This window comes from Camelus ferus, chromosome 15 (genome assembly GCF_009834535.1).
Source record: "Camelus ferus isolate YT-003-E chromosome 15, BCGSAC_Cfer_1.0, whole genome shotgun sequence".
Classification (NCBI taxonomy): Eukaryota; Metazoa; Chordata; class Mammalia; order Artiodactyla; family Camelidae; genus Camelus; species Camelus ferus.
In genome coordinates, this window is record NC_045710.1 from 31054752 (window position 1) to 31078530 (window position 23779).

Here is a 23779-nt window from a genome sequence, read left to right on the forward strand (position 1 = left end):
TATCTGTACCCATGGCTGTCTCCGTACGTCTGTCTGCTCTTCCCTAGCTTTCCCTTCCCTTTCTCTCTTTTAACTGCCCATATTATAGGAAAAAAAGGAAAGAAATTCAGGATGATTTTGCCTTTTCTTAAAGTTCTGAATTCACATATGCAGCAAATGTGTTTAGCTCTGAAAATTAAACTAAGTTTAAGTATTTTTTATTTGTGATTTTTATTCCCCCACCCCTCTGGGTGGGGGAAGCTATCAGGGCCCAACCACTGATCTTGATAAGTTAATAGGAAGAATTTCTTCTTTGAAGCTGTCTTTTGAGGATATCAGGTGTAAAGTTATTTAATTCTATGTGCTACATTTTTAAGCAAAAAGATACAATGATTGGTTGTTTATGCATACTGCCTTAAATCAACACTCTCCCCCCTCCCCACCATAAAAGAATGAAAACTACAAATCTCCCAGAGCTTCCATATAATTTAGGAAAATCTGTAGATATTTCTTTTTGTCGCAACACTTTAAATTTATACAGTACCTGTTTTGCTATGCTTTAGAATAATTTTTTTCTTAAATATTTCATAATGATTCTAAAAGTTAACAGGAAATATAAACAGCAGATGAATTCTAAGGCACTGATTATATTACCTTTTTTTTTGCCTTTGCAAGACTAAGTAAATATTTTTAATTTAGAGCAACTGAATCCTTTGCTATCTTTAACAGTTTCCATGGGACTGTGACTTATCTGCTGTTTATGTTACTTAAATTCAGCTTGTCCTTTGTCATTGAGCCATATCGTAAGACTTAAACTGTATTTATATTAACCAAGAAAGAATGTTTCACCACTAAAAGCAATAGTCAGCTGAAACCAGCTCGACTCTACACTTTGGCTTTGTACATTTTTCTCCTTGTTTATTAATGGGTGGGTGTCACCTGCATAACCATGAAATCAGTTCTTTATAGAACAAAGAAAATCACACATTCTTCCAGAGACATCTTGGCAGTCTTTATACTTAACACTGTAGTATGTTTTTATTGTTGTTCACAATTCGGAACGCACTATGTGCAAATCAACCCAGTACTACTTAGGAGAACTCTTGTGAGGCAGAGAAGTGGCAAATAGCACATTTGAGAGATACTGATACACAGGATTCCTTCTCAAGTATCTGATTAGGTGTTTACTCCAGTCTAATATACTAATTTATGTTAATCAAAGAGGGGTAGATAATTTCCTCTGTAGAAGTTTGGTTTTCATTCTGTCCTTCTGGGCTCAATCCCTTGCCTGTATTTGATTCAGGTTTGGTAGAAGCTGGATTTAAATTTCCCTCTGACCATTCTAATATGTGAGCTAATCTGCCTTTTGTAAAGTTGGTTCTTAGTAGTATCCAAGTCATTTTTGGTTCTTAAAAAATGTTAACTATTCAACCATCCTAACATCCAAGACCTTGTGATGTTTTGCTTCATTGCGTAGAAACCTACTTGATCCACCACAGTTCCTTTTCACCTTCAGGGAGAATGGTTCTGACCCGACTGCATAAATTATGGAACACTCTGCCAAAATAATGATGTTTAAAATATGATCAGAATGATTAATTAATTTGCAATAAATTTCAAATAACTGGAAGACGATCTGGGATTCAAAATACTCTTAACAATTTCTTTCTGCATTGTATTTTGGAATGATTAAGTATCTTTGTCATATCGTTGCATTGCTTATATAGAAATTGAAACTTTCAACTACCACTCAGAAATATAGTCACATTTTGATTACCTGTAGTGGGGGAGGGAGGGATGAGATTAGAAATGGGAAGAAGGAAATATGGATGTGGGCAGTTACAATGGGAACAATATTTGCAGATTCTGCTTTCTCCTGCATGGGCAAGATAGTGGAAAATAGCATTAGGAGTTGTGTCAGGATCCCCAAGACTACCTTCAGGTTTAATGATTCACCAGGAGGACTCTTAGAATCCCGAAAAGCTGTTATACTCATGGTTGTGGTTTATTACAGTGAAAGGATACAGATTAACAACGAAGGGAAAATGTACATAGGACAGAATCCAGGAGACACCGGGGAGGAGCCTCCAGTTATCCTCTCGCAGTGGGGTTGCACAGGGATGCACTTGCTCCTCCCGTCCGTGGTGTGTGATAGCACATACAATGTATCGCCAACCAGGGATGTTCTGCCGAGCCCAGGTGTCTGGGGATCAGTCCTGTAGGAACGGAATGCGTGTGTAACCCACCTTAGCTACTCAGTCTTCAGCTCCTTCAGAGGTCAAACTGATACAGAGTGACCCATGATCCAGGTAAATGAACAAAAATGGCATTCACCATAAATCACATTGTTAGCATAAATTGTCTGGTGTGGCCCAATATCTCGGATATATAAAAACAGCCTTATCAAACGGAATATTCCAAGGGTCAGAGGTTAGTTCCCAGGAGACAGTAACGGGCCAGTTCCTTTTTTGAAATATTCTGGCTTTGAGCACCCCAAGTCTGCTGAGTTAACCCTTCACTTCACAAAAGCTCAAAATCAACGAGGCTTTCGAGAAGTGGCTGAGGAGTGTGCCAAGGTGGTGGATGTAACGAGAGGGTCTCCTGGAAGTAGAGGAGGAAGGTAGCCTGAAAATACAAAACATTCCTCACCAGAGGATATCCACATATAGATAATTGCAAGAGTGTAGTTAACAGCTAATTTGAATTTGTAGGTGTTTGTTAATTGGCCAATCTCCGAGTAGTTAATATTTTTATATAGGTTCAAGTTAAATGAATGGGAAAAGATCTGGCCTGTTTTCTGTGTACTTGTGGTGAGATATTTTTAAAGGCTGCTTGGTTTTTCTGTAGGCCTCTTAGCGTCTATAGACCTCTTGTTCCCACTAATTGCCAAGGAAGGCTGGTGAATCCTGTGGAATTTTGTCTGAATAGGACCAGTTGGTAAGAAGGTTGCCTGTAACTACTTTGTGATCTGTCTCCCTAAGAGATTTTTCCACCTTTATCAATACTTTTCTTGCCCAGCAAAATTGTTTATCTAAAAGTAATAGTCTAATTAAGCAGTTGCACAAGGCAAAGATGCAGCCAAGGAGCCCTGACTAGCATCCGTTCATAAAATGAGAACAACTTTCAGGTTGACTGTGTTTTTCAGGGAAAAAGAGTACTCACAAATCATAATTTTTCGGGTCTGCAGGCCTTTTTAAAGCAATTAATAGGGCAATTCTATGTGGCAGTCCAATGTCTGTAAGGTGGCTTGCTCCAACTTAATAAAAGGAGACTGTAGATGTAGGTCTGGTATTATTTCCTTTTATTCTTACTTAGTTAATTCTGTTTTTCTTAAGATATGTGATCTATTACTCTATGCCTGGAGGAGAACTACCATTTTGCACTTGGTCTCAACTCTTCTTTCCCTGCTTCCACAGCTACAGGAAACCATGCATGGAACTGGCTATACTCTCTTAAGACTGACCCTTGGTATTTACTGTCCAGCTCTCTGTCCTGCTCTGGCCGTTCTTCATGACAGCATCTCTGATATAGACCTTTGTCCTCCATTCTCTTGGTCTGCAGTTCCTGCAGAAAGCCTGCTATATTATGTTTAAAAATCTAAATCCTAAGATAACTTAAAGTTATCATTTGGATAGTGGAATATGTTTTTTCTCCTCTTTTTTGGATCTACTTTTATTTTCATTTCTTCCAGCCACGTGGGTGGTATTTAAATAGGATACTTTTGGCATTTGAGTTGAATTTACATTTGTGCAGTGAACCCACAGATGAAACCTTGTATTCATGGTTAAAAAAACAAAACCAAACTCACCTTAACACCTTCCTTCTAGGAGCCCTCATTAGTCAAGTATTTTTGAGCTTTGAGTAAGTTCATTGTGATTTTTCAGAGGTGTTTTAATAGTTTAAGATTTTTCATCTTAATGATCAACTTTAATTTCTCAAATGGCTTTACATATTTTTCTTCTTTGCCCCCTTTAATGTAAAACATTGCTAAAATTGCATTCTCACCTATTTGGAATGTATAGAATAAAAGTCTTAATATTGTGTACTGTGCTCAGTGCTTTATTTTCTTTCTTATTGTCATTAACATGTCACAATTCCCTTCAAAGCTTTCATGTGCCCAAATGTGTTCTGCAGAAGATCCAAGCAGAACCAGTACATCTTAGATTTTATAATCGAGGCACCACAACTCCCAGCCATACAGTGATCTCCTTTATCTTGTTTTATTTTCCCCATTCTCCTGATTACATTCTGTAACATACTGTATAATTTTTATGTCTTCACTATATTTGTGATCTCTCTTACCCACTAGAATGTAATTTCAATGCAAATAGAGATTTGGGGGGTCTATTTTATTCACTGGTGTCTTCCCAGGATCTGGAATAGACCTGGCACTTGGGAGGTATTCATTGAATATTTATTAAATTATTGAATCAATAAATCCTCAGAATCCACCTCAGGAATGCACTCTCCTACCTATATTTTGACTCTTACACTCTTTTGCTTTCTATGATTTTATCATTGAGGATTTAAGGTTCTTTTGTTTTCCTTTAGCTTTGCATTGCGTATGTGTATCTTTTTCATCTAAATTCAAAATTTTTCCCCAATATGTGTTATTATATTGGGTCATCCAACCTGAGTTTTATCGCACCACTGACCTTCTTTACTTGATATTCTTACTTCGTTTAAATATGAAAAAATGAGGGCTGGAAACTTTCTGATTCTATGCTTGTATGAAATACTTTGCATATTATCATTGCTCTACTTAACATGTACATTTCTTTACATGATAGCAATATCTGAGAATCTTTTTTTTGAAGTATAGTTGATTTACTGTTTCAGGTGTACAGCAAAGTGATTCAGCTATTCAGATAGCTATATATTCTTCTTTAGATTCTTTTCCATTATAGATTATTGCAAGATATTGAATATAATTCCCTGTGCTAGGCAGTAGGTCCTTGCTGTTTATCTATTTTATGTATAGTAGTGTGTATCTGTTAATCCCAAATTCCTAATTTGTTCCTCCCCTCTTTTTCCTTTGGTAACTGCAAGTATGCTTTCTGTGTCCATGAGTCTGTTTCTGTTTTGTAAATAAGTTCATTTGTATCATTTTTTTAAACTCCACATATAAGTGATATTATATGATATTTGTCTTTGTCTGATTTCACTTAGTATGATAATCTCTAGGTCTATCCATCTTGCTGCAAATGGCATTATTTCATTCTTTTTGTGGCTGAGTAATATTCCACTGTGTGTGTGTGTATATATATATATATATATATATACACCAAATTTTCTTTATCCGTTTATCTGTTAATGGACATTTAGGTTGCTTCTGTGTCTTGGCTATTGTAAGTAGTGCTGCTATGAACATTGGGGTGAATTCTGAGACTCTAATGTAGCCTTATGCATCTCAGAGGTAACACCAATTGGCAAAATAATCTTCAGACTTTATAATTGTTAAATACATTAAAACTTGCAGTTCATAGATAAACAACAGGTTTCTTCTGTATAGCACAGGAAACTATATTCAGTATGTTGTAGTAATCTATAATGAAAAAAATATGAAAACTAATATATGTATGTTTATGTATGACTGGAACATTGTGCTGTACACCAGAAACTGACACAACATTGTAAACTGACTATACTTCAATTAAAAAAAACCCCAAAATTTGCTGTTCAGCATTTCCCTTTTATGATGATACTTTTTAGGAATCTATTTAATGTTTAAGTAAAATTCTAAATTTAATACTATGATAAATTAAGTACATGCATAATTTAAATATTTTATGCTCTGACTTTAGGTACAAGTTATGGAAGAGAAATTAAAAGCAGCTAATATTCAAACCAGTGAATCAGAGACGAGGTTGTATAAAAAGTGTCAAGATCTGGAAATCCTAATACAGGAAAAAGATGACATCATTCAAAACTTGGAACTGCAACTTGAAGAGCAGGTTAGGAAAAATTTGATCATCAAAGAGTTCTAAATATGTGCATTCATTTACACATAATAGCAAAGATTAAAAAGAGAGAGCCTAAATTTAGATCAGAAATCTTACTCATTTGGTTAACCCATAGAATTTCATCACATCTGTTGGTGAAAGGTGCAAGTTAAAGTGACATCCACTTCAAGTCCGGGGTGATTCCAACGAAGCATCTACTGCTTTTTGGATGTGACAATACTCCTTAAGTTGAAAATGCTTGGTTATCAGTGGGCATTTATGTCTGTAAAATGTTTGAAACAAATATTTGCTTTAGATTATTAGAGTGTTGGAAATATTTATAGAACATTAAAATTTAAATATATGTTTGACACTAATCCTTCTGCTTAGAAATGTGTACACTATTGACATCATGTATAGTATTTAGTTTATTTTTAAAAATGTCTTTAGGAAAATTTTCATTAGGGTTATTTACTTAGAAGATCATTTAGCATCACTAAGTATAACCACTATAAAGTTGTTAAATGTTTAATCGTTTATTTTCAGTATTTTTAAAATTTCTCTGGGGGGGGTCAGCGTTCCTTTAGATCAGTGGTTTTCAGCCTCAGCCCCCACCCACTGAGATTTATATGATAGTCATATTCCCAGTAGTTTTGTGACCATGACCAGAATTAAAAATTGGTAGATGTGAGCTAGAGTTTCTCAGTCTTTATTTTTTCTTGATCTTTTAAAACTAGAACTCCAGGGGAAAATAAGCCATACCCCAGAGGAGAGTCTCATTCTCCCCTCCCTGCTCTGGTTGACTTCTGTTCCACCGTCCTCAACCCCAGACCATTTCCAGAAATGGTTTATTTTGTTGATTAAATTCTCTGGATTGATTTCAGTATATGATCTTTCAGAGAAAGAGAATAGCAGATGTTAAAACTAGAAATATTTGTGTATGCCTTTATTACTGTATCTGCTGACAGTCATTCTCATTTTTTCCTGTTTGGTAATGTGAAGGTAGATGTCTTAACTTGGAAAGAGTTTGTAGTGGACTTGCCTTTTATATCTATGATGTAACATTTCCAGACCAGTGAGCTTATGTTTGAACTAAACAAACTGCTAATATTATTTCAGAAACAAATAAGGATTCAAGAAGCTAAAATAATAGAAGAGAAAGCAGCTAAGATCAAAGAATGGGTAACAGTTAAGTTGAATGAGGTATTTATTGCCATATCTGTCTTTTCTTTACCTTTTAGTTCTTTTGAATAGAAAAGTCATCAGAAAATCTGAATGAAACAAAATTCTGATCAGTTGGTGGTGCTGCTGGCTTCTGGTATATGTGAGATAGGTAGCTTTCACTTTAATGTATTTCTAAAATAAAAACATTGATAGACTCATGGTAATCAGTATTAAGTAGCCTCATTCTGATTAGTTGACTTTAGTTCTCATTAGTTAATATTAAATAGAGAATATATGTGTATATCTCATAAAATTAATGTATTCAGTATCTGAGAAATACACATTATTTAGTTTATATGGCAGATTAAATGCTAGAATAACTTGGTATTTTACTGTGGAAAAAAGCATAGGAGTGAAAAACAATGAAAACTTTTAGTTCTTAAAAAAAAATATTAAAGCCGTAGTAATCTTGGTGATAAGCTGTGCTGATAAATTCATCTGATGTTTACTTATTTCTTTTGTATTTTGCTCATGTGTAATTAGATATTAACATTTTCTAATTACTATAATTTACTAGTATATTTTAGAAAAATTATCCCTGTTTAGAAGAAAACCATTATGTTCTTTTAGCTGGAATTGGAGAATCAGAATCTGCGTTTGATCAACCAAAACCAAACTGAAGAAATAAGAACAATACAGTCAAAACTGCAAGGTACGAGCACTTTGACTAAGACAACCTAATTGAATTTACTTGCCTGTTGCTACTGAGCACTTGATGTATGACTACCACAACCAAGGAACTGAATTTTACATTTTATGTAATTTGAATTGACTTAAATTTAAATAGCTACATATCCATATCAGCATAGCTAGACAGTAGTGAATAACTCAAAGGAGGTAACACTAATTTGCACATTTAATCTGAAGTATGTTTACTTTTAAAAAATCAATCTTGCTGTTTTCCATTTTCACTCTGTAGCATTGTGATCAACAAGGACTGAAATTTTTGCAACCTGAATATTTTGAGCAGAATTTTATAATGTGAATTAACCTTTTGCATTTATCCAATGCTTAGGGTTACTTTCTTTCTTTTCAACTTTAAAGCCTAAGGATAGGTGGTAAAGTTAAAGACAGAGATTTACTTACTTTGCTACTCCTTACGCTCAAGTGCTCACTGAGCTGAGGAGGAGGTGAATCAGCAGGGTGTATGGATAGCCTATGCATATTAGACCCATGGCCCAGTATAGTGCTTTTCAAACTTTTATTTAGGAGCAGAACCCTTTTTAAAACGTTTTTTTCCCCCCTGTAGAATCTCAAGAGATAAAAGAGGTAAAAGCATTATTGGGTGATGGGTCCAGAGTTCTGCAGACTCAGTCTCCCCTATGCCTTTTCTTGCATTTCTTGTATCCTCTGTGACGTTTCCACAAAGCCCTGGGGTTTCCTAGAATGCTATACTCTACTCAGTTATCAGTTGCTATTTAACTTAACCCTTTGCTGCTGTAATTTCTTTGGAAACTTTTCTTACTGTCACTGGGATCTCCAACCTTTTGATCTTAGAAGCAGCAATGCTACAAGTCCCAGAAGATGACTTAAACCCATGCTTAGGTGCTTGAGTAATCACTACCCTAGCTGTCTAAATTCTCTATCTAACAACTGTCCCCTCCTTTTTTTTCTCTAAGGATGTGATTAAGGCTCTTCATATTGTGGTCACCATAGACCAAGCCCCTTCATCTGGTTTCTTAGGAGAAGCATACTGAAAACTAAGCTAAGCAAAAAAGTTATTCCAGTGATCATGTGATATTTGCCCCAGTGATCATCTAAATTTTCCTGGATTGTCTTGGCAACCAGGACCTCAGCCCCTTTTTTCTCACTGATGGTAGCATTTCCAAACAATTATTTTTTACCAATACTTGAGTGGTATTTACCAATACTTGACTTTGCAAGAAGCTGTAACTCTCTAGTTGTTTATAAGCTGGTTTTGGGTTTTTTTGGTTTGTTTTTTTTGAGCATTAACTATTTTTAAGGGGATTAGATATATTTCTCTTTGCAGTTAAAAATATTTTGCACATTCAAAATAAATAAACTGATTTTAAATATTGGTGTGTGAGACTAGACACTGAGGGTTCCATGTTACTATACATAAATAAAGATGAACTTCAAGCTTTTTTCCTAGTATAAGGAGTGATTTGTCCAAGTTTTTATATGCTTTGGTTCCCTGTTTAACAAACTGTTATTTAAAAAATTCAAGTCTTAATTTTGATTAATGATCTTGCAGAAGTTCAAGGGAAGAAGTTGTCTGCTGTCTCCACGCCAAAGCTTTCAGAAGGCCAGCGCCTGAGCAGTTTGACCTTTGGGTGCTTTTTATCCCGAGCAAGGAGCCCTCCTCAAGTAGTAAAATCGGAAGAAACAAGCAAGATACCATCTAAAGAACCTGAGTTCACTGAAGAAAAAGACATAGAAGGTATTTATGGACTAAAGGAATTTACTTCGACATTTTTTAAAAAGGAAAAATCGTTTGCTAAGATTAATCCAAATATAGCTTAATTTTCCTTATTTTCTTCTTGACCACTTGATGCTGTAAGAGACTATTTCTAAAGCACAATACAGCATTTAACTTTGTGTATCTAGTTATCTTGTATTTTTTCTGAGACTCTTTGCCAGTGAAGCACAGGAAAAACTGGTTTTCCCTACTTGGTACTTTTTTCCATAGTAGGTAGCAGTAATATTTAAAATTAAAAAGTATATAGTCATACCTACAAGTACTTGTTTTAACTGAGTTTCAGATTAGAAGTATGAATTTTCTATTCATTATTTAAAGTGTAAAAAACTATCTATTACTCAATATGAAGTTAAATATGATGTGACAAACTTATAAAGAAAAAGAACACCAGGGGACAATTTAGTAACAGCTTTGATTTTCCCTTTATTGTCTCAAAGAGGAAAATATTTATCGGGATGTTTAAGCCCTGGACCTGTGTGCAGATTTCTACCCACTTTTAGTCTTAAAGCCCCTCTAAATTTTGCTTTATTATGCAACTGCTGGCTTTGCCACCACTAGTATGACTTTTCCCAGTTATTTTAGAGAAGCTTGAATTTGCCTCTTCTATTTTCGGTTCCTGTTTCCTTCCTCCAGAGGAGAAAAATTATAGCTCTCAAAGCTGTGTTGATTATGAAGTTCTGAAAACTACATAATGTTTTTCCATTCAGAAGGCTCCTTTGACACCTGCTTGTATGTCGTTACTTGGGGTTTTTTTTTTCTTTTTGAGAAGTCATTTTGACTTTTTCCCTACTTTCTAACAGTCAGTTGAGTATAGGTTGCCTGTCCTACAACTCTTGCTTATTTGCAGATTTAACAAACTGCCTGACACCAAGTTGTAGAGTGTATTTCTCGTGCTTCTGTATCCGTAATTATGAAGGTCCTGCCTATGTGTTCATGTTTTCTTTTGTACTCTCCTATCTAAATTTTTAGCTTACTGTTTATGAAGTCAGTGGTTCATTTTAATAATTATGTTATAAACAGAAACAGCCATATCTAAAGACGTTTTTAAGAGTGTTATTCTTATTGTAAAGACACATTTTGTAGTTATGATTAAACCAAAAGAGTGAGTCAGGCTTTTCTCTGTGTATGTTTTCTTCATGGTTTTGCATATTTCATGTATTGAAGCTTGGGAACAAAGTTTGTTTTTTAAACTATAGCTTTACATTTATTATGTTTAAGTTTATTTATGATAATTTTGGAATTTTGTAGAAAGAGGGTTGTCATTTTCTTTGCTTCAAGAATGGAATTAATGTTGTTCATTTTTTTAGCTGTCTCTTTCTTTGATAGTCAACATTGCCTTATTCCTCATTTTGCTCTTGTATTATCTCTCCCCTAGACTATTGTTAGTTTTTTTTTTTTTTTCAACATGTTTCTTTCTAAAAAGCAACTTCATTTTGATACTATTCTATTGAAGGGTTAGGGCTCCGTGTTTTATAGAAAGCTTAATAGGTTTCAAACTTGAGTTTAGAAAAAGACATATGACTAAAAAAGGGATAATGTAAATTGACTTTATTCATATGAAAATTCCAGTTTGTACAGTGTGGTTACATAAAGCTAAATGTACAGAAAGATTGCATGATGAAAGGCAGCAGGCCAATATAATGTGTGCTTTTCTAGAAATGGAAATTCCAGAAAAGTCTGTCGATAACCAAATTCAAGAAAACAACCGAGGTCAGAGAACATTGCACCAAACCCCTTGTGTCTCAGAACAGACTCGGAAAACAAGGACAAGCTTTGTGACGGATGGCGGCATGTCCCAACATTCTGGGGCTCCAGGGAGTGACTGGAGTTCTGATGAGGATGACGAGGGTAAAGGAAGATCCAAGTCCAGGTACACGTCCACCCTTTCCAGCCACACCTCAGAGGAAGGGGTCCAGTGTAGCCGCATGGGCAGTGAGACGTATCTCACAGCCTCCGATGACAGCAGCTCTATATTTGAAGAAGAGACTTTCGGCATAAAGAGACCAGAACACAAGAAGCTGTATTCTTGGCAACAGGAGGCACAGTGGAAGGCTCAGAATTGTCCTCTCGGAAAGGGAAATTCCGAATCGAGTAAAAAGGAGCATGATAGCTCCTCAGATGAACTGAATAAAAAATTTCAGTCTCAGAGACTGGATTATTCATCTTCATCGAGTGAGGCCAACACCCCAAGCCCTATTCTGACCCCAGCTCTGAGTCCAAAGCATCCTAACTCACTCCCCGGGAAAGGCACACAACTCATGCTTTCCTCAAACCTGCCACCTCCAAAGTTAAGGATTCCTAATGTTTTCAGCATTAGTGTAGCCCTAGCCAAGAGACACCTAAGCCAGCCACAGTTAAGTTCCGACAGGATGTTTGGTACAAACCGAAACGCTATAAGCATGATACGGCCACTGAGACCTCAGGAAACAGATCTCGATCTAGTTGATGACGACAGTACAGAAATTTTAGAGAATATGGACACAAGTTGTGATGATGGATTATTTTCCCATGACTCCCTGGAATCCCCGTGTTCAGATGACCAGGAAACCTGCGACTCGGCAAAGAAGGCGGCCTGCGGCAAACCTCCAACTCCTCCCCTGCACCGGTTTCCCTCTTGGGTAAATTATATCGCTGTGCACAATGCACACACACTCATTTTTTCTGAGCACTCATTTTTAGGTTTTACTTTACTTCTTGTCCTGTTTCTTTTCAAATCCAGCTTTGTTCTGTCAATCCCCAGTTTTCAGAATTCAGTCTTCCCCTATTTTTCCCCCAGAGTTCTGAACCAGTTGAAAAATAAGACAAGGATAAGACAAATGCGAGATCAAAATGTTACCTTTATTACCAATAAAACTGATTTTAGACAATTGGTGGGCAAATGAACCCATACTGCACCCAGGAAAGAGCTGGATTTATTCACCCAGTCCCGGGTAGCTCTGGACCAACCACCACAGCTTCCTCCAGTGAGCCCCCGCTCCTGTAAAGCATGCATCCTAGGCAAAGAACAAATGGTTTTTTCCTGCACAAGCTACTTCTCAGGAGAAAGGAGGGAGGAAGGTGCTGGGCTCTGCATGTCCAGTTTCTCCTAGGCTAACCTATCACGTTGAGCCACTCTTCCTTCTTGGAGAGGAGGAAGTGAAAGATTGGAGCAAGGTCAGGTGTGCTCAATTTTTGGAGCCCCCTCCACGTGGAAGGAAACATCAGAGGTGGAGACAAAAGTTTCTTCCTAACCGTGTAACACTTTTGGGTGAATTCTGGTCCAGGACACTTATTGATCATCAAGTTTTAAACTTAGTTATTTACTTGATTGGCTTTAAGAGAAACTTAATTGTACTCTTCATGAACTTATAAATCCATTGCTTTAACCAAAAGCATCTTCCTGTGTATCTAGAATAGACTGAAATTTCTTCCATTGAAACACTGACCATTAATACAATAATTTTGTGATTCTTCTTTGGAATCGCTAGATTAAAAAAATATCTTCCTATATTTGAAACAAAGTGAAATTATTCTGTTTGTAGATTTAAGTTTTCCTTCACATATGGGCATAATTTAACCTTTGGCCTCCAGAGAATCATATGGGTTATGGGATTTTGGGGGGGGGTTGGAGTCATGTTCTGTTATTATTTTTTATTTAGTGATGAATGCAGTTTTAAGTAAATTAAGGCAACTATGTTTTCCTACTATAAATCCAGACCTTGAGATATATCTGCTCACTCTTACTTTTAAAAGAACATTTCATTGCAGTGTCCACATGAAACCATCTGCAGTTTATTACTGAATTCTGGATAGCATAAAAAATTGGATGTTATTGGCTTGTGAACCTCTGGAATTCCAATTATGTTACCCGTTAGGCAGTCAGGAGTTGAAATTTTGCCTCTTTTATTATGTTGAGATTTTCAGAGATTTAGGTCCGGCTTTCAAGTTCGTTTTCTTTGGCAAGCCATTTTGACTACTTTTTTTTTGCCTTTCTTCTCCTTGTCTTCTGAAGCTATCCAGTCCTGAAAAAGTAGCATTGCTTTTCAAAGGCCTTCTAGCAGACTGGCCAAGTTTGAGGTGTTATTTCTGTTTGTTAGGGAAATTCAAGTTTCAAGGAAAAGAGAAATATTGTAGTTACCTCACTTTATGAGAGTTCAAGGATTTTTAAGAGTTTATTTTCAGGCACAGCCCATCCTTATTGAACTGGAATATTATTCAGAAATACAGTCGTCACTCTCGTGGGACAACAGGTGATGATTCAGCAGCCCCTCTGAGAGTCAGCTCCTTAGAAACAGGTGACACCCACTGTCCCTGGTCCAGTGGCTCAGCTCGTCCTCTCCTGTCTGCAGGGACTCTCTGCTTCTCTCACTGCTGCCAGCTGCTCTCCTTTGCTCTCTCATGGCTCAAAGGGCCTCATGTCTTCTACTTACTGCCTTAATTTTATGTCTTTTCCACTCTGCTGTGTGTCTCTCTGTGTCTGTCTCACAATCATGCTCTCAAAGAAACTGCACTTGATTCATTCGTTCAGCCACTCTTCAACCTAAAGTGTCTCAGATGGTTAGAGATCTCATGCCTGTTACTTCACAGGCCACTGGCTACCACGGTCCCGAGGAGGACTGCCTTGCTGCCCACTGTGTCCTGATCCAGGCAACTGTCCAGGATAGGTGCCTAACAAAGTCAGGACATGGTGATCGATGCCTTAGGAACAAACTGGAGTCTCTTTTCTCACAAGGGACAGGGCTGATAACCTTCCGGTACCCATTTCAGAAATCTCTCTCTGAGAAGAAGAGAAGGCAAAATAACAACCTACTTTTGGATCCAGATCATGTAAAACCCTTGCAATTCTCAGATTCATTTATTATTTGACCTCAGGTATTTCTTCTGCTTCATCGAAGTGTACATTGAAATATAAAGGTGATAGCACTTAATCCTACTCTGTGCTTTCTGACTTCACATTCTAGCTTTCTTTTTTCTTTAAGCATATTCTAGAACAATTGAATATTAAAGACAATTTTTGTGTGAAGTCAATGATAATGAATGGTTTCTGGATTCAAGTTACACCATTCAAGGTTTTCCCTTTTTGTTTTTCCTCTTTTAACCATTTCTAAAATGGTGGAATATTAATGGTGGTACTTATGAATAGTCAGTGATTGCAAATGTGCTTTCTCTCACCTTTTTCCTGTCTCTTCGAAAAAATTTAATATACTGAGCAAAAATTTGGGGACAAAGATAAATAATGGAATGACTAATGGATGGAAAACATTTCTGCAGTGCTGTTCATAGTGGCATATTTTAGTTGGCACTGATGACAGTTTTATAATAATGCTGTACTCGGGTGAATATTAAATGAAGAACAAATGAAAAACATGTGCACTGAAAGTAATCATTTCTTTGCTTCAACTATCCAGCTTAAATCTCTCTTTTACGTTAGGAAAGCAGAATTTATGCTGTAGCCAAATCAGGCATTCGAATGTCTGAGGCCTTCAATTTGGAGAATGTCCATAAAAGTAAGTGATTTTGCATGCTACAACATGGATAAACTTTGAGGACATTATGCTAAGTGAAATAAGCAGTCACAAAGGACGAACACTGTATGAGTCCAGATTAGATGAGGTATCTAAAGTAGTCAAATTCTTAGAAACAGAAAGTAGAGTTGTGATTATTAGGGGCAGGGAGTGGGGGGGAGCAAGGGGAAGCCGAGTAGTTGCTTAAGTGGTATAGAGTTTCAGATTTGCAAGATAAAAAAGTTCTGGAGATCTGAATCGCAGCTATGTGAATGCATTTAGCACTGAACTGTGCACTTATAACTGTTTAAGATGGTAAATTTTATCTTATGTGTTTTTTACTGCAATAAAAAAAGTTAGAAAGAAATAAGTGATTTTGTTTTGCCATTTCACTAGCCAAGAACTTCCTGAATGTCTAAAGTCATTGGAATAAACACAGCTTTGCAAACTTTAGAAAATGCTTTTTAAGGTTGCTGATTTGTATTTTAAAATTGAAATTCTTGTTACTCAGTATAGGGACACATACATATGTTCAACTCTCTCATGCAGCGAGTGCCTCATGTTTTTACCTAAAAGAGCCTAAAGCTAAGAAACGGTGGAGTTTCAGCTGTTTAAGTGGTAAAGATACCAGTCTGTGTCTTCTTTTCCCGGAGTTTAAAGCACATTCCTATAAAAATCGTAGGAATCTTTGCACAATGCTATAAAAATTATTATAGAAATAACACATGTCCCTTATGAAAAATAAAACTAAACAACAGAAAACTGTCTGGAATAAAAAGAGAAAAATTTCTGGGGTTCCTTCTACCAGGCCCCTCCCTATCCTGCTGCTAATCCATATCTTAGAGGTAACCACTGTGTTCCCGTCCTTTTCAGCTCTCTTCAGTTCTTGCCATTCAGGAAATCTATTCTCACCTTTCAACATGAGGTTCACCTGAGACAGGTTTAAAAGTGGCGATGTTTTAACACCATGTCCGTAACAGGGTTATGAATAATCAGAGAGTAGCTTCATAGGGTACTGCTTGCTGAGTGAGTCAGCAGGTGTTTGTACTCATTTCTGCCCAGCCTGAGCTGGATGGAGATGCTGAAGAATTAAAAGCTAAGACCCTTGCTCTCAAAGAGCTTACAGTCTAGTTGGGGAACCAGCACACTTGAGGAAATAATGAACCATGTAAGAGTATATAATTAAAACTCTAAATGCCATGATTCTTAGACTCTATAATGAATATCACGTGTGTTAATCCAATTTCTCTTTCATTGGAAATTTTGCTAATTCACATTCATAAGAAATAGACCTAGGTGCTAGTTAGAAGTCTTTTTAAAAAAACTTATTTTGTTTTCTGTTTCAGATTCTGTTGCAATGCTTTCCTGTACCACATCAGGACTGTATACATCTCTGATATATAAGAACATGACAACGCCAGTATACACAACCTTGAAGGGGGTAACTCATTATTGTTACCGTTAACATCTGGTTCTCTTCATGATAGATCAAGAAAACTGTTTATTCAAGCTCCAGATTCCATTCTTGACTTTTACATGGACTCTCCCTTTATAGAGAGTTTTAGTAGTTCACACTAACATAAAATATAAAAAGAGACGAAATGGAAACATCTGGAGAAGATATTCTTATCACAGTATTAGAGGTCTGATGGGCTCCTGTTTTGTTATGCTACATGTGAGCCTCCACCCCTCCATAGCTGTTCCTTGTTTAAAGGGGACAGTATTAATGAGGTACCAAAAACTCCTAATATAGAAAGATCTTTGCGTCACGGCCAGGGCTCTCCTCCCTTGTGTGAAGTACCTAATTAAAATGAGTATCGCCAGGTATTAACAGCCTTACATTCTTAGGAATCTTTTATAATTGACAAATGTCTTTTTTGATCAGAATTTGGGATTTAACAACATGACTTTGATAATGGCAAAATATATTCTTGTATTCCTTTTCAAAATCGTATTCCATAACTTCTTCTGATAAAACATCCTTCTATCTAAAAAAAGAAGTGACCTTGGAGGTGGACACAGGGAGATTGTTTTTCTTTTCCTTAGAAGGCGACCCAGATAAGCAGCAGCCCATTCCTGGATGACTCCTCTGGGTCCGAGGAGGAAGATAGTTCCAGATCCAGCTCCCGGACTTCGGAGTCAGACTCCCGCGGTCGGAGTGGGCCAGGCAGCCCCAGGGCCATGAAACGAGGTAAGGGAAAGTCTCAGGCATACAAGACGACTCCCAATCAGAATATTTAATGGGAATTTTATCTCTGTAATAGGACTTAAAAAAAAATCAAATTCCTGGCTTTCAATCATAGTAAAAAGAGAATTCACCAAGGACTAAGACGTGTATTTTAGTTCTAATTCTTTTCTTAATTCTCTGTATGATTACGGACAAGACTGTCTTTTTTTTTTTAAACCTTATTTTGTCTGTAAAAGAGAGTTCATTTCATTATAGGAATGAACTAAGGTACTTGGCCAAAATGAGGTTTTTCTTTTATAGTTACTGCGTGATTTTTTGGATAGTTTATGGGATAGACTTATTCCAGCTAAATTTCTACACTGCTAAATGGCAGAGACTACACCTAAAAATGTGGTAGTTAATCTCATAGTAAGATGGAAAGTAACAAAAGTTTACTTTGGGCATGTCTACAATTTTTAATGGATTTGGAAGAAATTTTTCGCATATGTACAGGTTATAGAGAGCGCTAATCACAGTGAATGACATCTGTATTTTACAAAAGTCTTTGATGCAGCACAGTATATTGGTTTTCAGACTGTGTTCCATGGAACCCCTAAGTACTCCCAAACCCCTCAGCTTCCACTGGAGCTGTTCAGCTCTCATAGGGTTAATATTTGGGGCTGTCATTGGTCTCTTTGCTAATAGCTTGCCCCTTTGACAGCCTGAATGAGATTATATCACACTTTTGCTCTTTAAAACACTGCAAGGACGCCTTATAATGATGATAAGATACTATGTGATCCTTTGATGTCTTTGACTTCATTTCCTCCTTTTTCCTCTTACTGAGCTCTGGCCACCCAGACCCTCTTGCTGTTCCTAGAACATGCCATGCGTGCTTTTATTTCAGGCTCTTTATCCTGATTGCTTGCTCTCCCCGGTGTTCTTCCCCCACATGTCTTACTGGCTGGTTCCCCAGCCTCCTTCAGTGCTGTGCTCAGACACTGCCTTCTTAGTGAGACCCACCCCGACGGCACCATTCAAACGCAGCCCTTTCCCCTTCTCCAGCTGCTAGCCCCTCTGCTCCCTTTAATCTGCGCTCTTTTATTTTTTCACAGCTCTTACTGTCTGTTTTTTTGCCTGTCTCCTCGACTAGAATCTGTGTTCCATGAGGGCAGAAGTTTTTTTGTTTTGTTCTCTACTCCATCCCTAGCACTGAGGTTAGTGCCTAGTGCTCTGGCCCCGGGGCTGGGAGCCTGAGATTTGCACTCCAGCATCGCTTCTGCCTAGTGGTTTGGCTTTGGACAAACCTTTTATTCTGTGGACCTTAGTCTCCTTAGAGAGTGAGGGCTTGAACCAGGAAGATCTCTAAGGTCCTTTGTCAACCTAAATTTCTGTTACTCTTTAAAAACTAAAGATACTACTATTATCACAGCCGTTACTTGTCTTAGTCAAATAAATAAGAGGAATGATACAGTGACATTGTCCTAAGGGGTCCCTTAAATGTTAATAAACACTCTTTAAAAAATTGCCAGATACTATAATGAATAGTGGCCTAAGTCCTTGATTTTATTTAATATATTCAAAATCTCCAGTTGTAGTGTCTCTCCAAATGTGGCTTGCAACTCGCAAGTGGTTTTCTAAAATGGCAAGTGAATTATTGTGAAAAATGTTCCCTTGAATTTTATATTAGAGCTGCTAGAAAGTGAAATGGTCTGTTTATATCTTTTAGTCTTAATTGCTTTTTTTATGAAAGATTAAAAAAATCTATAAACCAGTAACATTGGACTTACATGAAAAATACTACTAAAATTGTGTGTGTGTTTTTTTAATGTGATGTTACTTTAAAACTAATTATAAAAATTAAGTGATTTAAGGTGTGATTGTATAAATCTTGGTAAATTAAGATTCAATATTTGTTTGCCTATATGCCAATATGTAAATATGCATATTTTAATCCTTAATAAAAGAAACTTCATTAGGCTATTACATACACTTTATATATGTAAAAATAGCTGTGCTTATAATCATATCAAATATTATTCATGTTCCTTTGACTTCCTTGGGGATTTGCATGGTAAGATCCTTACCCTTTAGTTCTGTTTTCCACTTTAGTGGTTCTTCCTGGCCAAAGGCATGGAATAAATCTAGTCTAGGAAGGTTTATGATTTAGGAATAGCTGTATTCCTTAGAGAACTGACAGCTGGCATTTGGACCACCCAATTATTAAATACTGACTTGGTTTATTTCTTTATTCATCTAGGTGTGTCTCTCTCTTCTGTGGCTTCTGAAAGTGATTATGCTATTCCCCCAGATGCTTACTGCACAGACACAGAGTACTCGCAGCCAGAGCAGAAGCTCCCTAAAACTTGCTCGTCTTCCAGTGATAATGGGAAAAATGTAAACACTGAATCAGGTTTTTTTTTTTTTTTTAACATTGATGAATCTGTTAGCCTTGAGCCTCCAAATGGACACTTAAATATGTTTTAAAATATCTCTTTAATTAGGAACCACTGGAAAAATCTGGCTATTTATTAAAAATGAGCAGTAAAGTCAAGACTTGGAAGCGGAGATGGTTTGTTCTTAAAGGTGGTGAATTACTTTACTACAAATCTCCGGTAAGTGGAAAGTATTTGTTATTTAGAACTGAATTCATCAAACTGTAAATCAAATTGCTGATTGATTTTCGATTTTCTTCAGTGTAACACAATTAATTGGACAAAACATTTCTTATTATGACTGTTATAGGTAATCAATTTGCATTTGATTTTCTTCCTTTCATACAGAGTGATGTAATTAGAAAGCCCCAGGGCCATATTGAACTTAGTGCGTCCTGCAGTATTTTAAGAGGAGATAACAAACAAACAGTTCAGGTACTTTTTTTTTTTTTTGTATCATGCAAAATTCAGTTCTCAATTATGCAATAGAGTGGAGATTGGATGATTCAGTGTTTTGGTTTATTTTTACTCCATTTTGAGGTCAGTTTGATGCCTCAGAAATGTGTGAAACCCCAAGTTAAAATTAGAATATAAGCTAAGTTTATGTTAACTCCCCATTACACTTTCTTTGCCCTTTATCCTTTAGACTGTCCTCTCTCCATACTAACCCTCCCAGTCATTCTCAGTTCTCAAACTGTCAAGTTGTTTTAGCAGAGGGTTATTTGATAAATGAATTCCCAGTAAGATAATCATAATTTAATGTACTACTAAGTTCAGGAATGTTTGCATTTTAATACAGAGCCAGAAAATGGCAGTTCTGTGAACTTCAGATGCTGTAGCACCTAAGTGGGAAAGATATTGGTGAGCAGAAGGGCTGTTCTAGGTCCCACCAAGTCACACCATAGGGGTAGCTGGTGTCCATTTCACCCACACGTAATGCCAGTCTTGCCAGAAACCTTTGTTAAATTAAAAAAAAAAACAGGCTGTTGAGATAGTTTCGTATATGTGATTTAAATTTGAGAGCCTTTAGTTCTGAAATGCCTTCAATAATCATTATTTTCTTATTGCTCCTTTGGAGGGTGGAATGCAACACTTACTAGAAAGATACATTAACAGTGCTTCCAGTGGGTAATATCAGAGAACTACCCAAAAATGGAGAAAGAAGACTCAGGGAAAGCTTTGTCTTGGAGCATGGCAGATAAAAATCGTTTATAAGCTTCTGAAATATTTGAAATTTTTGAAATGAGGCTTATTTGAGCCTGAGAAGTTGGGAGTTTGTAGTATCTAATCACATCTTCTAAGATTCTCTTCTTCTATAAATGTCTTCTTATTTTACTTATTATAATTGATTTTCTCATTTCCATAACCGAGAGCGGCTCTTTATTTGCTTAAAATGTGTTCTTTTACTACAGTCTGCAATCATTCTGCTTAGTTCCACAACTAGGAGCCTGTAGCACATTTAAGGGAGAAAATAAAAATATCATGAATAAACAAGATAAAAAATCATGACCCAAAAGCTTAATACTGTGAACAGTTTTAAAGTAAACAGAAGTGGAAGAAAATTATTTCAACAAAAAGTTGTCATTCTCACAAAAGGGTTAAAATATGCTAAATGATTTATGAAATCATTTATTTAGAACCTAGGATTCAAAGTTTAGCATGTTTGATTCCTTGTTAGATAGTGATGTTTGAAGAATGGACAAGGAAATGCTATTAATTCTAAAATCTTCAATTCCTTTCCTCTCTCTTTCTCATCCCATTCTAGTTGACCACTGAAAAACACACATACTATCTGACTGCAGATTCTCCCAATATATTGGAGGAATGGATTAAAGTGTTGCAGAATGTTCTTCGAGTACAAGCTGCCAACCCACTTTTCCTGCAGCCTGAGGGGAAACCAACAGTAAAGGGATTGCTCACCAAGGTGGGAACTTTACATACCTACTAGCAATGTGCCTGGGCAGAATTAGCCCCACTGATCATGAAAAGTGGGCAGCAGAGAATATGTATATTGACTATTCATATGATCTTAGTAAGAGTGTTTTAAGTATGATACCAGAGATAACATAAGGATGAAAAATGACAAAATTGATTACTGTATAAAAAAATGTAAATGTTCTTACTATCAGAAATTCTCTAAGCAGAATTTTAAAAAGACAGATGAGAAGCTTTTAAAAGGTATTTGAACCATGAAAAATAAGCATTTTCTAATCAGTGAGTAAAGGCTAAATACCAGTGGGGGTTGGGGGATGGGGAGGAACAAAGGACACAGTGGGAGAGAGGCAGAGCTAGTAGAGATAAGGAGAAATACATGATCAATAAGCACATGGGAAAACGTTTTACTATCACTAATCATTTTCTTAAAAAGGGAAATTTGAAGTAATTGAAGTAATAGATATTTTTAAAAATCTGGTCGAGGGAAAACTTTTTTTAAAAGTATGAAATGCAGAGGGGGAGGGTATAGCTCAGTGGTAGAGCATATGCTTAGCATACACGAGGTCCTGGGTTCAATCCCCAGCACCTCCTTTAAAAAAGAAAAATCAATCAATCAATCAAACAAACAAACAACCTAATTATCTCCCCACTGTGGGTGAGGGGCGGGAGGGGAAGGGAAAAAAAAATATGAAAGGCAGTATTGACACAAATTAAGAAACTTTCTAGTGAGAGTATTACTTTTGAAGACAATTTGGCAATGTCTTGGCCTAAGTGTTTACTCAGTAAGTATTTTTGAATGAACAAATCAATGAATGAATGTTAAATGTCTTAAAAACATATATACGTATCCTGTGATCCACCAATCTCAATCTAAGAAATTTATGCTTAGGAAATTATCTTAATTTGCAAAAGATTTAAGTATTTCCATCACAGCATGGTTTATTTTTTTCTTAGTTAAAAAAATTAGATATAATTAACATATGTTGAAATGCAGATCGTGAGTGTAGCGTTTGTTCAGTTTTGACAGGTATTTACTGTCATCCTATCAAGATATAGAACATTTCCATTACTGCAGAAAGATTACTTGCATATCATAGTTTGTAAGAAAAACGGGAATCAACTTAGATATAGACTAGGGGATAGTTTAAGTAAACATTTAAATAATCAGATAATGCTTTTTACTATGCATTTTAAATGTTGTAGAAGAATATTTAATGTTTTAGAAATATGATGTATTGTTAGGTGATAGAATAAGTACAGTATTATATTGTTATCCCATTTTTGGTAAACGTATTTGTAGAAAAATGACTAAGAAATATACTCAGATATATTAGATATCTCTATGTGGTTTTACTTCATTTTTTCTTAGTTCTATTTTCTAACTTTTTTAGCATGAGTAAGTATTGATTTATGCTAAGATGAATATTATTTTTAAATTTTAAAAAGTTCAGTTGGTCACTTTTAGAACAACACCATAAAATACTTACAAAATATTATATAAAAATAATCTCTACATAAGCACTCATCACTTGTGTGCTTTGTTTATGTAAGAGGTGAAAAGTTTAACTGTAGATGGGCTATGCCACCATGTAATTTATACTTAATATTAATGTGGGGATTTAGTTGGGTGCTCTTCAGTAATATTTCCTAAGGCTGACCAGCTATTCTAAAAGTAAGAGGAAAAAATTCACCAATACATTCAACAAAGAGATGCACTATTTTTTTTTTCCAAAATATTACATTACCATGAAAATGTCTTTTCAGTTACTGATGGGTTAGAGAATTTACCCACTGATGGATATTGTGCTAATTTATATTTTCCAGCAAACACAGTGCCACTTTAAATCGCATTCTTATTCTAATACATAATAACTAGTTGTCTTCTTGTTTCAAGGACTATGTATATCAAACCTTAGACTTTAATATAATCTCATGGCTAAAGGTTTGTTACTTCTTTCATAATTAGTGTTTTTGTTTGTTTGCTTGTTTTTGATGTATCGTCATGGCTTCTCAATTTCTGCTCCTATTACATTTCTGTGGTTCCCTGCTTCCCATTTCACTGTTGCATTTTGAATGAATATAAGTTCATGTGATTATCAGATGTCTAAACCATTAGGGTTTGCAGACAGGATGCTTATTAGGTTTCCTTCCTGCCATGTGTGAAGGCTTGTCCA

The 23779-nt window shown here is 36.1% G+C and overlaps 1 protein-coding gene across 6 annotated transcripts in view; it reads left to right on the forward strand.

Annotated features, from left to right (window-relative positions):
* Positions 1 to 23779, forward strand: part of PLEKHH2 (pleckstrin homology, MyTH4 and FERM domain containing H2) — an 87387-nt gene that overhangs the window by 17384 nt on the left and 46224 nt on the right. For 5 of the 6 annotated variants that reach the window (XR_004326290.1, XR_004326291.1, XR_004326293.1 and 2 more), the window contains exons 4-15: positions 5784 to 5933; positions 7041 to 7124; positions 7716 to 7797; positions 9361 to 9546; positions 11242 to 12203; positions 14996 to 15071; positions 16415 to 16509; positions 17115 to 17259; positions 19496 to 19632; positions 19740 to 19850; positions 20019 to 20105; positions 21436 to 21594. Coding sequence is in view for 2 of the 6 variants with exons in the window: in XM_032497419.1 (XP_032353310.1) it covers positions 5784 to 5933; positions 7041 to 7124; positions 7716 to 7797; positions 9361 to 9546; positions 11242 to 12203; positions 14996 to 15071; positions 16415 to 16509; positions 17115 to 17259; positions 19496 to 19632; positions 19740 to 19850; positions 20019 to 20105; positions 21436 to 21594 (2274 nt within the window). In the remaining 4 variants the exon portion in view is untranslated. The remainder of the gene's footprint in view (positions 1 to 5783; positions 5934 to 7040; positions 7125 to 7715; positions 7798 to 9360; positions 9547 to 11241; positions 12204 to 14995; positions 15072 to 16414; positions 16510 to 17114; positions 17260 to 19495; positions 19633 to 19739; positions 19851 to 20018; positions 20106 to 21435; positions 21595 to 23779) is intronic. The other variant, XM_032497420.1, reaches the window with a different exon arrangement.